Here is a 16367-nt window from a genome sequence, read left to right on the forward strand (position 1 = left end):
CAAAGGGCATTGGAGCTATTCTTTCGCAAATAATCCCGTTAGATAACCCTAATCTTCTAGAGGGAACGCCTAAACAAAAAAAAAGAAAAAGTTATATGCTACTCGAGTAGAACCTTATCAAAAGGCGAAAGTAGTTATTCCGCCACAAACTTAGAATTATTATCTATAATCCACCACGTGAACAAATTTAGATACTATTTAATTGGTAAAAAATTTATGCTACGATCGGACCATAAAAGCTTGCAGTACCTGCGCACATTTAAAAACCCCACGGGAATTATAGCTAGACGGATTAGGAAAATCCAAGACCTAGATTACGAATTTGAACATTTAAAAGGTAAACAAAATGCAGCTTGTGACCTTTTGAGTTGATACCCGGAAAATATGCCGTTGGAAACTGAGGAAAATGAAGTTAACGCTATCAATGTTAAGAGCAAACATAAATGTCAGAAAAACAAATTCAAAGACACAGTAAAAGAAAATAAGGATAACTATTGTCCCTTTTCTTTAGAAAATATAAAAAGAAATAAAAAAAGGACGAAATGTCTGTAGCACTTATTCAGTATTTTGTGAACGATGATCCGTTACTAGATAAATTCAAAACTCTTAGAAAAGAGATAGATAATTTTTACTATGATCTTGATGAAGAAATACTATGTAGAATCATGACCGCTGAGGCAAATAGAAACCAAATTTCATTAATACCTGTATTACCCCAAAACTTTATAACACCTGCATTCGAATATTTTCAATCAGATATAGGTGGACACTTAGGAGTAACGAAAACTTTCCATAAATTAAAACAATATTTTTACGTGCTGTCGGGAATAACAAAACTCAAGGAATTTGTAAGTACATGCGAAGCGTGTAACTTAAGAAAAAACCCCAAGCTTATCCTAATCCTCCAATGTGAAGAGTCCCGGTAGCGAGATTCCCCTTTGATATTGTCTCATTTGATTTATATGGAACCATTGGAGGCTTACCTGTTTCCAACAGAGGCCACAGTTGTATTCTTTCAGTTATAGATCACTTTTCCGGATTCACTTTTGCAAAAGCATTAAAAATTCAAGGCGGTTACGCCACGAGTAAAGCGTTAGTGAAATTATTTTTCAAATTTGGCATTCCAAATAAGGTTTTAAGTGACAACGGAAGCAATTTTGTTTCAAAGGTAACAAAAAACCTAATGAGTTTTCTTAACATAGAGAAATTGGTGACATCCCCATATCACCCACAAGCTAATGGTAAAATAGAAAATAGGCAAAAAATATTTTCGAATGTATTAAGCATTTACACAAAAGACAGCAGGAACGATTGGGATCAATTCTTACCTTATTTAACTAACGTAATCAATACTGCTTATTCAGAAACAACCAAAGAAAACCCTTTTTATTTACTTTTTGGTCGCGATTTTAGAATCCCCTATGATGAGATTATGGAATCCAGGCAATATTATAATAACTCAGAGGATTATAAACAAGAATTCATAAATAGGATGAGGAAAACTTATAAGATAGTTAGGCAAGAGTTGGAAAAATGTAAAATAAACCAAGAGTTAAGAAACCAACCCAAAGTCAAGGGGAGCATAGATTTTAAGATAGGAGATTGCGTATCCTATCTTGTCTTTTAATAGATTTCAAAGACGGAAGGCAAAAAACTTTCCAACAAACATTCTGGACCGTACAGAATAGTCAAAAAGTACGATAACGATTGTACTTTTAAAATGGAGAACCCTGATAGTGGAAGAACTTACAAGGTGCCTGTTAGCTGAATAAAAAGAACCAAATTTCCAGAAAGATGGGTATCACGTCCTCCGTCTACTGATTCGTCAGATGCAGGAAATGAGCCCCCTAAATCAAGATTGCAAGAGATAAAACCCTTTAATTTCAAGCAAGACTATTTAGAGAATGAGAGTGATGAGGAAAACTTTGAAGAATTCTTAGCTATGAAAAATCTAGTTATCTCTAAGGGAAAATCCCTAATACCAGAGAGAAAAAAACGCCAAAAGTTCCAAAAAGTTCATCATGAGAGCGCACAGGAGAATTAGATTATACGATATCTCCAAAAACCCAATTTTTCTCTGATAGAATTTCGACCCCTTGTCCCCCCTACAGATTTCCAGACGATATGGTTACCCCCGAAAGGCCAATAGAGAGGCCCCTGTCCTTACAGGAGGAATTGAACAGAACGGTAGAAACTCCGGGTATTATTGTAGAGAAAACTCCTCCCAAAGATTCAATTAAAACAAATCTGCGAGAAGCTGTGGATTTAATAAATTTCCCAGTAAAAAAGAATGAAAGTACATTGCCTAAAAATCAAAATCCTAAGGATGACCAGCAAGACCAATACCATGAAATAACTGTGTCCAAGGTCAAGCCTAAACAGTGGATTTCATGGAGGGAACCCCTAGTGAAAAGAATGTCCCATCCCCCTGAAGACATGGCTTTTAAACAGTGTAGGAATCCTGCAAAAACTTTTAATTCCTCTCAAAGCTCTCAAGAGTCTTTCAAATCTCCCGAGTTGAAAACTCAAAGCGAGGACTTAGAGAATAAACCTTCTACTTCCAGAGGAGTAGAAATTTACGACGGAAGGGGAGGTGATACCTCAAAAGTGCGAAATGTCACTTCTAAAAGTTCTAATGTGGATTTGTCGGAAACCAGTTTCGAAGAGTCTGGCGGTGAATCAGACAATATAGTAATTAAAGAAACAGGAAAATCAAAACCGACTTCAGCAGCTGCGCACGTGAAAGAAACAAAATTAAAAGGGCAAGAATTTTTGAAAAAACAATTCAAAAAATTTAATCTCATTTCGCTAGCAAAGCCTAAAAAGAAAAAACCGTAATAAACAGAAGAAAACGTAACGACACAGTCAGGTAGAAAGGTTAAGAAACCAGACAGATTAAAATACCCATAAAAATACAAAAAAAAAGATTTTTATGCTTGGGCATCACAAAGGAATAATAGCTTAAAAACTCAAGCTCACAATATAAAAAGTCTACCCGTACCATTCCAGTACGATGTATCCAGTCCAACTGAAAGAAGCCGTGATAGGGAGTACTAAACGAGAAATATTCATACACCTTAGAAATGATCTTTGGTTATTTTCTGTTCCACGAGAAACTGTTGGAACTTTGTCTTGTTATAATAATACAGAAAGAATAAATCCAAGTTACAGGACAGAATTACTATTACAAGATGTGGGTACGATAACCACAAAACAAGGACGTCGACTTGTAACTAACGAGTCAAATGTTCAAACGCCGTTAATTATCACAAGCGCAAATGTAATAAGTCCTAAAATAATCAATTTTAAGGCACTTAACCTGTCGTACACTATTCCAAATATAGAAAGTGGGGAAATGAAAACCTCGATATGGTACAAAATAGAAAAGAATAAAGGGACATTAAGGCTTACAAAAATAAGAGAAGCATTAGATTCCCAGATTCCCCTATTTACAAAAGAGGACCAGATATTAACGTATGTGGATATCAGATACGGATTATTCTCAACCAATTTCTGGTGGAACATACTACTGACCGTATGTTTCGTATTTGCGATTTCCCTGACCATGAGAATTTTACTGACTTTTAATTATGGAAAAATCCTAAGACTAAGGAGGCAAAATCCAAAGGAAGAACACGGGGAAACGGCTGAAATGCAGAAGTTAAACCCGGAACCCCATGAGAACGTCTAAGCCAAGAAAAAGGGAGAACATTAGAAAACAAGTGGGTATAGAGGTCTCCACTCGTCCTTGCTATGTCTTGTTCCCTCATAGTAAGTGTCGTTTACGTAAAACCGTGTGGCTATGACGCTGCAACATGCGTTTCTTAAACAGCACCGACGTACGTGAACAATGAAGGCATGAAATATGTTGTAAACTGAGACCTCAAATTTAACAATGTAGGGTAACTTATTTTCAAAGGATTGTTTTAAATCTAAGGGAGAATTAAATAAGTGTTGAAGAATTAAATAAGCCTTGTATCGTCGTTTCCTTTCTAAAAACGAATTAAAAGAAATCTATGTTTTAGATTTCCCAACGAAAATAGTTTTATTTGAAACTGACACGACAATGACGTTGTTTTGTCAAAATCGAATTATTTGTATCAATGTATTTGTTTAATATTGTCTTGTAGTGTAAAATTCACCACAACAGTAACCAATTATATTGCTTATTATGTATTATGACAACTTGTTTTAAAGAACGTGTGATTCTGCCTCGTTATTTTTATTACAGGAAGTGGATTGACATATTGGAAATCAATCATTACAATGCGTTGTCCAGTGCAGATACAAACTAGTAGCATCTATTTTCATCATACCTCAACCAACGAAGAGTACTCACCGTAGACTCCAGGCAATTTTCATCCCAGCTTCGTTTACGAAAATTATAGTTACCTTTTGATCGTTGTTTCGTCGACCACATACCATATTACGTATCAGGTAACACTATAATTGAATCTCCGTATCCAGTGCATTATCGAACTATATAATCACATAAATCCTGAGAACCCGATCGACCAGTACAAGATATAAGTACACAAATATCACCTTTGATAATCATTATGGATCCATATACCATACGACTGTATAGTTATGATATTTGATGATCCTAAAATTTATTTACGTGTCGCAGATTCACGCGTCGAATCCCTTTCGAACAATTCTCGGAATCCATCCTATTACTTCTATGCGAAAAGTTAATATCTCTGTTATCCCATAAATGTTACGAGATAATTTCTGAGATAAATGGACCTGGAAACCAACCATTGAATTACAAAAACCAAAATTAACCCCCAGTGACTAACCCCTCAGTGGCAATATACCCCTCCCACAAGTTAAAGACAATATTTTGAAGGAGTCACTAAAGTTGGATGTCGGCCCATTCCAAATCCAAACTTCAATTCCCCTGTGATTAACCAAAGAATCACCGCAAAAGTTAATAGACGCAAGCCAGGCACGAACAATTTTATAAGATAACTATAATCACTAAGTACACAAATGAACAATTTTATACGAGAATTACATTCCCTATGTGCTTTAAAATATCCCAAGAATGATATGCTGAGAAGAAAATGAACGCAGTCCCAGTGTTCAACCCCTTAATGATAAGACACCCTATGAACTATCCAAAAACAGCAGGTGAGAATGAACTCTGATATCAAAATTCCACACGCCTGTACCTGGGTATATCATTTCCCATTTGATAATTAGAGAAAGCTTTTCGTGCAAGATGAACATAATCATGCTCAAACTTTTCTGTGAAAAAACTATATCGTAAGTGCTTTAAAAATTTTGCCAAGACGAAAAGAGTGAAGGACCATAATTTACAACAGAAGGATTGAGTACGCTATGAGACATGAAGGTGATGAAATAGGTGTGAATTTACATATGGTACATTTTAATAACTTCGATAACTTAAAATTTCCAATATCCTATCTTTAATATTACATAGCAAACATCCCCAGTGAAAGTGCTCTAATGTTTACCAGTGAACGTGGTAAACATAATATTGTGTGTTTTAAATCGTTCTTATATGTAGTGTTAGATGTTCAGATAGAGTTATGTGTAGCTTTGTCGTATTATTCATTTAATTTAGCGTAGATAAAAAGCAGTGTGCCCTATAGTCAGCCAAATAAAAAAAAGCTTGTATTGTTTAGTATCAATAAAATGATTGATTGATTGATTGTAAAAGGTGAATTCTCAAAACATCTTAAGTAAAGGTAGAATAGCCCCAACCTTGTTGGAAATGTTAAAGTCATCAGTGTTAGATGAAAATAAAGAAAAAAATCTTTAGTATAGTAGCTAGGCTAGAACCATAAATAATCTTAGTCTAGTAGATGAACTTTAGATAGGGATGCATAATAAAATAACAAAATAATAGAGAAAATTTTTAGCACTCCTGATTAAGCTAAAATAAAAATATAAAATAATACTATGTCAACGAAAATTATTTAGAATAAATAGTTAATAAATAGCGAATATTTCAAAAACCCAAGGGCAAGCAAGTCCTAATGACGGGACGTCATTAAATAATGGGAAGGGTAATATGTACCGTAAGTAAAATGTTATATATTTAAAATACAAAAAAATAAAATCTTTTTCTTTCTAAAGATAATTTCGACTTCCTCTAATTAAGTTTAAATATAGTTTCAAAAAAAGAATATTTCTTAATCAGCAAAAAGAGAAGTTGCATTTTAGCTTCTGCCAAAAAATAACGCCATTCAGTTTTGAATTTCACTGGGACAGTGGGTAATAAAAAAGATGCTGGGTACAATTGCTATTAGGCAGTTTTAAATTATAAGAGAGATATAAATGGTTAAATCATCTAAACATTAAAAAGAAATGAGTGGATAAAGAGTCTCCATAATGTAGTGAGTCTGCAAACACAATTACAAAATAGCAGCACCCTCCACAGGACTTGGGCCCATCGTGAAAAAGGTGGTAATGCGCAGAAGTTATATTTTGTGATATAGTGAAAAAAATGTTTTTTGTTTCTATTATGGTTTGTCTCTATTGCCATCAACATTATTTTTGAGAGCCAATTTAATCCTCGCCCTTGTTGTCGTCATTTGAAGTGAAGCACTGTTGTACACCTAAGTGTAAGTTCAATAAAACTATTGCTTTTATATTTGTGTTTATTTTATTTTATATGTCTGTATCTAATCGCACAGCTGGTAACTAGTTCGTATGCCTCCATAGGTACGTTCCCAGGGATGTGATCTCCAGAAATCTCAAGGAAAAGAGGTTACATTTATATTGTTACATATTTTATTTTCTCTCTAGGATTGAGAGTGACGTGTCACCCATTAACCGTGCTCCCCATTACTGTGGCGCAGGCCTCGATGGCACAGTCCTTAGCGCTATGAGTGGCGCTATCGGAAAACTTATAAGGTGTAAGTTCACAGCTTTAAATCATAATATTACATTTGACGCGGTCAATCTTTATTACCACAATACAGGCCAGTCTATTTTTTTATCGCTACACAGAGACTGGTCTAACGCCGGTATAACTAGTGAAACAAGGTCACTCGTTGATAGATAATAAAAAGATTCTGACGTCACAGCTATAACAGTTCGCTAATACACAGTAGTGGTCAAACTAGTTGGTTACGCCAGCTAAGCTGTTGAGATTTTAAGCATGTGTTTTATCCGACTGAATTGAAACTTATTTAGCTGTTAACTCTTTGAACTCTAATTCAATACTGCCCTCCAATCACTTTCGACTATTAAAAAGGCCATTAGCCCTTTCAATTTTCAATCGAATAAACCCTTTTCGGATATTCTACGACACCTCCTTTGATAAGAAGTGCCCTGGTCTAAAACCCAAAAAAAGAAAATAATAATAATGCATTGTGCCCATATCGCTCTTTACTTAGGCAGTTCTATTGCTCTGCCTATGATTTTCATATTTCAGGCCCCCTTCATCTGAGAAATTTTGATGGGGTACAATTTTTAAGAGATGATAAAGAGCCTTCCCTAAAAGGATCTTGGTAGAAAATATTCAATGAAGTTCAAAATGTGTTAGAAAGCTAAATCCACTATCTGCAAAACGAGAGATTTTTGATTATCAGATAAAACTAGTTGTTAGTCAAGATAACTTAGTCACAACCCCCCCCCCCCCCCGCGGGTACGGCCTTGCTTTGGCTGCATGAAAATATATTCATTTTGAATCAAAATTTGTTGATTATATGCTGCTTGTTTGAGAGACTTCGTGGAAACTGCGTGTTTTATGTGTTTACGAGGAGGGACTAACGTAAGAATATTGAAAATCACTCTACCTGGTAATTTATATACAGGATTTAATAGCCCAAAATGTACTTAAATTTATTAAATGTCATTTCAATTAACTCTTTACTTTTTTTTAGCTTAATAAGTTCTCGAAGGATGTATCAACTCGATTGGGACTCTAAGAACACCGTTTTCAAGCACTTTTTTCTACTGCCTTATATACGATGTTCCAATGTGTCATTTTCCTGTATCTGGAATAAAACCTTAAGTAATCGATTCCATCATTTTTTAAATCATTTTTTCTACCAAAATTTTCTATAGAGTAAATAGTTGAATCTCGGATGTTAACTCACTTCACCCAAAGGTGAAACACATTTCGCATAGGTGATTACACATAGGTGTTTTTGGCTGCATTTTGGACAGTGGTACAGTTTGTGACGATAAAGACTCCGAAGTGGGCCCTAAGTTAATTACCAAGCGATAGTAAATTAAAAGTGGTTTAATATGGTTAAAGTGTGAGGGGTAGAGTTTCAGTTAATATTCGAAGCTAATGTACTGAGGAGTGCATAAAGCCTTTTCCTATTCCTCCTCTTTGCCTTGTTATATCAGCTTGACTGTATTGAACATCTTATAGGGACTACAACTTATATGTCCGAATAGGGACTATTTAATCTGGTAGAGATCCCAACCATTTTGGAGCGTTCAGGTTCTTGAGGCCCTTTCCTAGCGATATTTTTTTTTTTCGTGTGTCGAGGGAATTCATGTCGAAAGCCTACCTTCTTTAATTTTAACTCTCTTCATAGTTTTGATAATGATGGATGTATTACCAAGGGTAATAAACAGGGATATACATAAATCCCCCTTAAAGAGGAATACATTTTTGAAGTGTGGTTTTTCCATTGTTAAAGAGAATAGTAGAATGGTGAGATAAAATATTTTTTTATGCCTTACTTTTTTTAGTAATTAATACAGAGAAAACGTAAAAATAGAAAATAGGTTGTTACAATACTGAATAAATCCCTCAAAAACAATTCTGGACATTTTGGGAATGCTCTCGAAATCCTATTTTAATGGCAACAGACAATTAAAATTGAATAAAGTTAGCACTTCCAGCAAGTTTTATTCTATAGACTAGGTATGAACTTAAAAGAGTTGTGAATTTTGATCTGTTTCGTTATATAAAGGGTTTGCAACCCTTTTGTCCATGCTGACTTTATTTTACCGTGAGTCATGATTATTTTTCTTAAGTGTTGTTTCCTATGCTGGAAGCATGCCTAGGAGAATTTCAGATGTCGAGTGATTAGTCAGGAGTTGTCTTTTGTGATTGACTTGAGGTTAAGGGGCCAATTGGGGAAAGGGAGCAAGGAAAATCTTAAAATATTCTGGCTTTTGCCTAGATTAAAAAAAATACATTTTTTGGTATAATGCCCCTCCCCCTAGATTTTGATAAATAACCTTTTTGCTCAATTCACCTTTTTTATATCTATTTGAAAAATGAAAAAAATCCTTGACCCCCAATATTTTCGGGAATTAGCACACCTGCTTGGGGTCAGGAAATCTTCCTTCTAAGTCCCTGTGTTCTTAAATATACTCGTCAGCCTTGAATCAGCACTGTATTTATGGCAACAAATTAATTTAGTTTTACTAATATAGTATTCTACTAACCTTTCTCAGTGGCTTCTTTCGTTTAAATTTATTCCTTGCAAATGGGAAAATCATTTGGATAAATGAAGGTTTCATCTAGGTAGTGTAGCCTAATCAGCGTTGAGTAACATAGAAATGGTGCTCTTGACTTGACTTTGAGGGACTTAAGGGGGTGGTAGTGCCGATTTTGCGTGAGGTGATTTATAGTCGTTTTGCGTTTGACATCTAGTTCAAACTATTTTGTACTTGCTCTTTATTCTTCATAAGAATATTTTTCCCATAATATATTTATGGTATTCTAAGTTCTTATTTGCTAATTACCCTATTTTTGAAAGAATTTGATTATTTTTGTCAAGAAACTTCAACATCAAATTGGTAGCCAAGAATTCCTATTTGGGTAGATCGGGATATGCCCAAGTATTTATGCTTAAAGATTATTATATTTAAAGCGCAAGAAAGCATTACAATTTTTGATTTGCCGTAGAGTTGATGTCTGTACACCTATGTACAAACTATGGTATTTTATTGCACTAACAAATTTCCCATCTAAAATTTATTTTTCTAATCATCAAATAATTGCTACATTTAATTGAAGGTTTAATTGTGTGATTTCCGTCTGTGATGTCGTTTACGTGTTCTTGTTTTGCCCTTCATTGGATCTGGAAGAAAAAGAAAGATTATAAAGAACGAAAATTATCAAATTAAGTAAATAGAAAGGGTTTCACTTATGAAAGTCAAAAATAACAAAAACATGTCCCTGGACTAAAATATATTGTTATTATATGCTATTATACTCTTGTTTAGGTCTGTTGTTGTTTATATTATTTTCCTCAGTGTTGCCATGTTTAACTATCAAAATATATAGATAAAAATAATTGGTTAAATTTGACAATGCTGTTTATCCGTAAAAATTCAAACCTAAACAGTCTGCAGGTTCCCAAAGACAACTACACCCTTTAGTTTATTTATTTTATTCAGTTTATTTTTGTAGATATTTCCCCTACGTGTTTTGTCTAAATTTGGCACCCATTCGGGGTGGCACCCAAAAGTTGCATAAACGAATATGGCGCCCTTTTCGATTAAAGATTGGATTGACAGTTTTTCCTAGTAAATTAAGAAATACTTAATAAGAAATATCTAGTTGGGAAATTTCCCCTTAACCAGCTTAAGCAATCAGAATTCATTTTTACTTTGCTTGGCGCTTTAAATACTAGCTTTGACGGAAAGAAAAAATAAAAAAGGAGGCAACAGGAAGAGGGGGTTAGAGACAGAGCACGTTCAATGACAAAAAGTGCCGGAGATTTTACTAGTCAAAATTGTTTGTCAACTAGAAAAAAATAGAATCAGGGTTATTGTCACCAGCTGTCAAAATTTGTAGTAGGCCTAAGCTGTTTAGTCTTAAAAAAGGAAAAAAAATCAAATTTCTATTTTGCTTGGTAATCGGTAATTGACCCTTTTTTTTAAGAGTTGATAAATATTTTTTTTAGATGTATTTTCTTTTTTTATATATTACTCTTATATATCGCTGTTTTTAAGAGGTATATCTATTTATTACTCGATGCTATGTTTAAGTTTTACTTACCTTTAACTGCCTGTTCTTCTAAGTATCTTCCTGGTCTCTACCTGCTCCTGCAGTTGTTGCAGTAGCTGCGATGGCTCAATTACTAGACTTCCAGCTGTTACGTTTAGCATCAGTTCCGTTTCCTCATTATAATAATTTACTTCTGCATTTTTCAATGCTATAGTTTTTTTGGTTAAATCTTCATATTCAGTAGCCATTCCCAACCATTTCCATATTTTTACTTTTATATTTTGATTAGAAGCATCTTCAACATTTAGGACTATTCTTGGATATTCTTCTCCTTCGCTGAACGTTACCTGATCAACAACTACACCTTGTACATCAACAATGTCACCTACTTGGCCTGAACATACAATGTCTCCGATTCTCACAAAGTTGAATTCAAACTCGGGTATCTGGAGTATTTCTTCTTTTTCTTTTATAGTAGTAAACTCATTTGCCACTAGTTCTTTTTGAACTAAGCCTTGCCGAAAAAAAGGGCCAAAGTGGTCATAAAATCTATGAAGATTTCTCCTGATAATATCTGGGCAGCAAACCTCGTATATTTGACCCAATTGCAAAGACAGGGCATTTTCTTCTATAAGCTTTGTAACGTACTTATTCCATAAGTCCATAATGATTATACCAGTGTCATCTTCAAACGCAATTCTCACCCATTTTTCAAAACCTGGGGCAGGTCCCATTATTGGAGACAGTTGTACAAGGCGTCCAATAACCCGGAACTGTCCAAAGTTTTCCATTTGTTCAAGTTGTTTAATTGAATATTTAACAATTAACTCACTTTCACATGAAGTGGCCATCATATATCGTAATGTTGCTTTTATCAATTTAAGTTTTCTCTACGGCTCTTTTCAGACTATATGCTTGTAGTTTTATCCAACGTTGATGTGACTACAAGAACTGAGTTTATTTATTTCTTTTTGACAATGATATTCATTCATCCAGTACTACTAAAAATAGAAAATAGTAATGATAAGATGGATGATAAGAATAAGTCAGCGTTGGAAGGCATTATGATTTAAGTGAATTGAAATATTCATGGTGCAGCCTCATACATAAGAAGAGGGCCTATGGGTTTACTTCTCTCTCCAAATAAACATAATCATAAAAATGGATTCTTGCTATGCTTTATGATTTATTGTCCGTTTTTAAGTGCTTTTTTGGCAACTGGCAAAAGATTTTTTGGGAACTCAAAAACATGGCTGCTTAGAGCAGAATCAAAAGAATCATGAATACTATTAGAATTAGCACTATATAACTAAGGCTTCAAATTATTTAAGTTTTTTAGTACTTTTAAAAAAGCTTCTGATTTTGATTAAATTGTGTCTTTCAGGATTCGCTTTTAGGTAATTGGGAAAAATTTTAATTGAATTTCTGATCGTTTTTCAAATAATGTCTGGAAATCTACCCTCCCCCCCCCTCTTCTCCATAAAAATTCCCTACCCCCATGAAAATATTTCTCTGTGGAGAGTTTCTCCCGTGTAAGATCCCCCTGGGAGATTACCCCCGGACAATTCTATATTTGCAGCAAATTCCCCTAGAAAATTTCTTGCGGATATCTCCACCTGAAATATTTTCCTTAATATATTTTCGTTTGAAAAAAGACATTTTTCTTTACTTTTTCAGATTTTTTTTAGTCATGCTAGTAATTCTTTTTACGCGGGAAAATTTTACCTGATATATAACTCCTCCCCCCCCCCTTAATAGAAAGTTTTTCCTGAGAAAACATTTCCTATGGAACATTTCTCCTGGTGACAATTCCTCCATGGAGAATTTTCCCATGGAAAATGCCCAAGAGAATTCTAACCCTGCTGAAAATTTGCTCCGGGCATTTCCTACAGAAGATCTTCACATGTAAAATTAAGTCGCCAAAGAGAAAGTAAGACAAAAAAAAGTGAATTTCGTAGTTAAGTTTTGGTAAATTCCCCCCGTTTAAAATTTCCATTGCAAAGTTCATCCCCCGGAGCTTCCCTCCCAACGGAAAATTATCTCACTAGGAAATCCCTCTCCCCCTCAAAAAAGTGTTTGAACCCCCCCCCCCCCGCCCTGAAACGGCTAGGGATGTAAAGTTGAAAGTTAAAATGTATGTTCAGAGCCATGTTGAAAAAAGAATGAAGAGCAGTAGCCCTTCCATCCTCTTGCCCTTTTAGATTCTCTTTTTAACACTGATAAAGATATTAAAAACCATTTTATTCGAAATACTCTCACCGTCTAAAAGCTGAACCTCTTGGGATGCCATGCCGCTGCACCCCCAAAACAAGAAGTGTAAATTTGGCAATCTGACCCCTTTTTTACATGCAGGATTGATCATTAGAAATGTAGCGATAAAAATTTTTTTGTCATCTACCGGACTAAGATTATTCATGGTTCTAGCCTAGCTACTATACTAAAGATTTTTTTTCTGCATATAACACTGATTACTTTTACATTTCCAACAAGGTTGGGGCTATTCTACCTTTACATAAGATTTTTTTAAGAATTCACCTTAACAAGTTTTTTTTTTATTTTGCTGACTATAGGGCACACTGCTTCCTATCTACGCTAAATTAAATGAATAGTACGATAACGACACTCATAACTCTATCTGAACATCTAACACTACATATAAGAACGATTTAAAATATACAATATTATGTTTACCACGTTCGCTGGTGAACATTAGAACACTTTCACTGGGAATATTTGCTATGTAACATTACTGATAGGATATTGAAATTTTTAAGTTATCGAAGTTATTAAAATGTAACATCTGTAAATTCACAACTATTTCATTACCATTCATGTCTTTTTAGCGTACTCAATCCTTCTGTTGTAAATTCTGGTCCTTCACTCCTTTCGTCTTGGCAAAATTTTTAAAACACTTACGATATAGTTTCTTCATCGAACAGCTCGATCATGTTTAAGCTCATCTTGCTTCTCCAATTGTCAAACTGGAAATGATGCTCCCAGATACAGGTGTGTGGAATTTTGATATCAGAGTTCATTCTCACCTGCTGTTTTTTGATAGTTCATAAGGTGCCTTATCATTAAGGGGTTGAACACTGGGACTGCGTTCATTTTCTTCTCAGCATATAATTTTTGGCATATTTTAAAGCACATAGATAATGTAATTTTCGTATAAAATTGTTCATTTGTGCACTTAGAGATTACAGTTCTCTTATAAAATTGTTCGTGCCTGGCTTGCGTCTATTAACTTTTGCGGTGATTCCTTGGTTAATCACAGGGGAATTGGTGTTTGGATTTGGAATGGTTCGACATCAAACTTTAGTGTATCCTTCAACATATTGTTTTTAACTTGTGGGAGGGGTATATTGTCACTGAGATGTTAGTCACTGGGGTTAATTTTGGTTTCTATAATTCAATGGTTGATGTCCAGGTCCATTTTTCAGATATTATCTCTTAACATTTATTGGATAACAGAGATATTAACTTTTCGAATTTAATCGAGGTGATAAGATAGATTCCGAGAAACGGTCGAAAGGGATTCGACGCGTGAATCTGTGACCCATAAATAATTTTTTGGGGTCATCAAATATCATGACTATCAAGTCGTATGGTACATGGGTCCATAATGATTATCAAGGGTGATATTTATGTACATATATCTTGTACTGGTCGATGGGGCTCTCAGGATTTATGTGATTATATAGTTCGATAATGCCCTGGATACTGAGATTCAAGTATAGTGTTACCTGATACGCAATATGGTTCGTGATCGAGGAAACAACGATCAAAGGTAACTATAATTTTCGTAGACGAAGCTGGGATGAAAATTGCCTGGAGTCCATGGTGAGTACTCTTCGTTGGTTGAGGTCTGACTAAAATAGATGCTACTAGGTTGTATCTGCACTGGAGTATGCATTGTAATGATCGATTTCTAATGTGTCGATCCATTTCCTGTAATAAAAATAACGAGGCAGAATCACACGTTCTCTAAAATCAAGTAGTCTTAATACATAATAATCAATACGATTAGGTGCATTTTGGGGTGAATTTTACCCAACAAGACAATATAAAAAGATACACTGATAATACTACATAAACATTGGTTTTAATAAAACGACATTATTATCATGTTGGTTTCAGACAACCCAAGGAAAAGAGGTTACGCTTATATAGTTACACATTTTATTTTCTCTCAAAGATTGAGAGTGGTGCAGTCATAAATTTACTTTACCCCCCATTGCTGTGGCGCGATCATAAAGTTGGAGGAGTACCATAGTAGTCGTTGTAGCCCTTAACGGCACGAGATAAGCTATAGCGGCTCAGATGATGCGATCGTAAAATTCCCCGGCGGAACCTTTTAATTTTCTCATTATTTTTTTAGCTTGCCTAGCCTATTAAGTAGCTTAAAAAAATCACCCCGGAACAAATGGCACGGTCGGAAATTGGATGAAAACATGCGAACTAGTTAGGCTATAAACCTTGTAATTTAAATTTAATCATTGGAAAGATACAGACATATAAGAAAAGTGATTAGATCTATTGCCGCTAAGCAATTATAGTAAAACCCTTTCAAATATCTCATAGGAGATAATAGCCTCCCCCAAAATAGGTTAAGTGAAAAAAATTTTGACTGGTGTTAATTGTGGTAATAAAGATTGACTGCGACAATGTAATATTATACCTTAAAGCTGTGAACTTGCACCATACAAGTTCTCCAATCGCGCCACTTATAGCGTTAAAGACTGTGTCATATGTAATATTATTCCTTAAAGCGGTATACCGATCGCGTCACTCGCTTAAAGCGAGAAAATAAAATGCATAATTGTAGTAGGTTAGAAATCCTCCAACTATCAATCCGGGAGCGTGACCTCGCTTCCTCGAGTATCTTTTTGTCAATTACCTCTAATGTTATGTAGAAATCAGATTCCTGGGAGCGCTACCGATGGAGACATACGAACTAATTACCTGCCGTGCGACTAGATACAAACATATAAAATAAACACAAATAGAAAAGCAATAGTTTTATTGAGACTTACATTTAGGTGTACAACAGTGCTTCACTTCAAATGACGACAACAAGGGCAAGGATTAAATTGGCTCTCAAAAATAATGTTGATGGCAATAGAGACAATCCATAATTGAAACGAAAAACAGTTTTTTTCACTATATCACAAAAACATAACTCCTGTGCTTTACCAGCTTTTTCACGACTGGCCCAAGTCCTGTGGAGGGGGCCGCTATTTTGTAACTATGTTCGCAAACTCACTACATTATGCGAACCGGTCGTCCAATAATTTGTTTTAAATATTTCTGATGATTAAACGTTATAACTTTAGCTTCCTGAGAAACATTGTATTTAGTGATTTTTTATTACCGAACTTCTCGGCGAAATTCAAAACCGTCTCCCGTGATTAGCGCCGAGGTTTGGCTGAATCTAAAAGGCAGTTTTTCTTTTTGCTGATTAAGAATT

The 16367-nt window shown here is 34.8% G+C and overlaps 1 protein-coding gene across 6 annotated transcripts in view; it reads right to left on the bottom strand.

Annotated features, from left to right (window-relative positions):
• Positions 1-9888: 9888 nt before the first annotated feature.
• Positions 9889-16367, bottom strand: part of LOC148944162 (uncharacterized) — a 51967-nt gene continuing 45488 nt past the window's right edge. For 3 of the 6 annotated variants that reach the window (XM_089100039.1, XM_089100041.1, XM_089100044.1), the window contains exons 2-3: positions 10952-11901; positions 9889-10028 (exon numbers count right to left, since the gene is read on the bottom strand). In XM_089100039.1, the coding sequence (XP_088956165.1) occupies positions 10954-11754 (801 nt within the window). In that variant the 5' untranslated portion in view covers positions 11755-11901 and the 3' untranslated portion in view covers positions 9889-10028; positions 10952-10953. Of the gene's footprint in view, positions 10029-10951; positions 11902-13591; positions 13612-13726; positions 13843-16367 lie in introns of those variants that run through there. The other 3 variants (XM_089100042.1, XM_089100043.1, XM_089100040.1) reach the window with 3 other exon arrangements.

Source organism: Artemia sp. Qi Xiang Cuo, chromosome 14 (assembly GCF_049724085.1).
Source record: "Artemia sp. Qi Xiang Cuo chromosome 14, ASM4972408v1, whole genome shotgun sequence".
Classification (NCBI taxonomy): Eukaryota; Metazoa; Arthropoda; class Branchiopoda; order Anostraca; family Artemiidae; genus Artemia; species Artemia sp. Qi Xiang Cuo.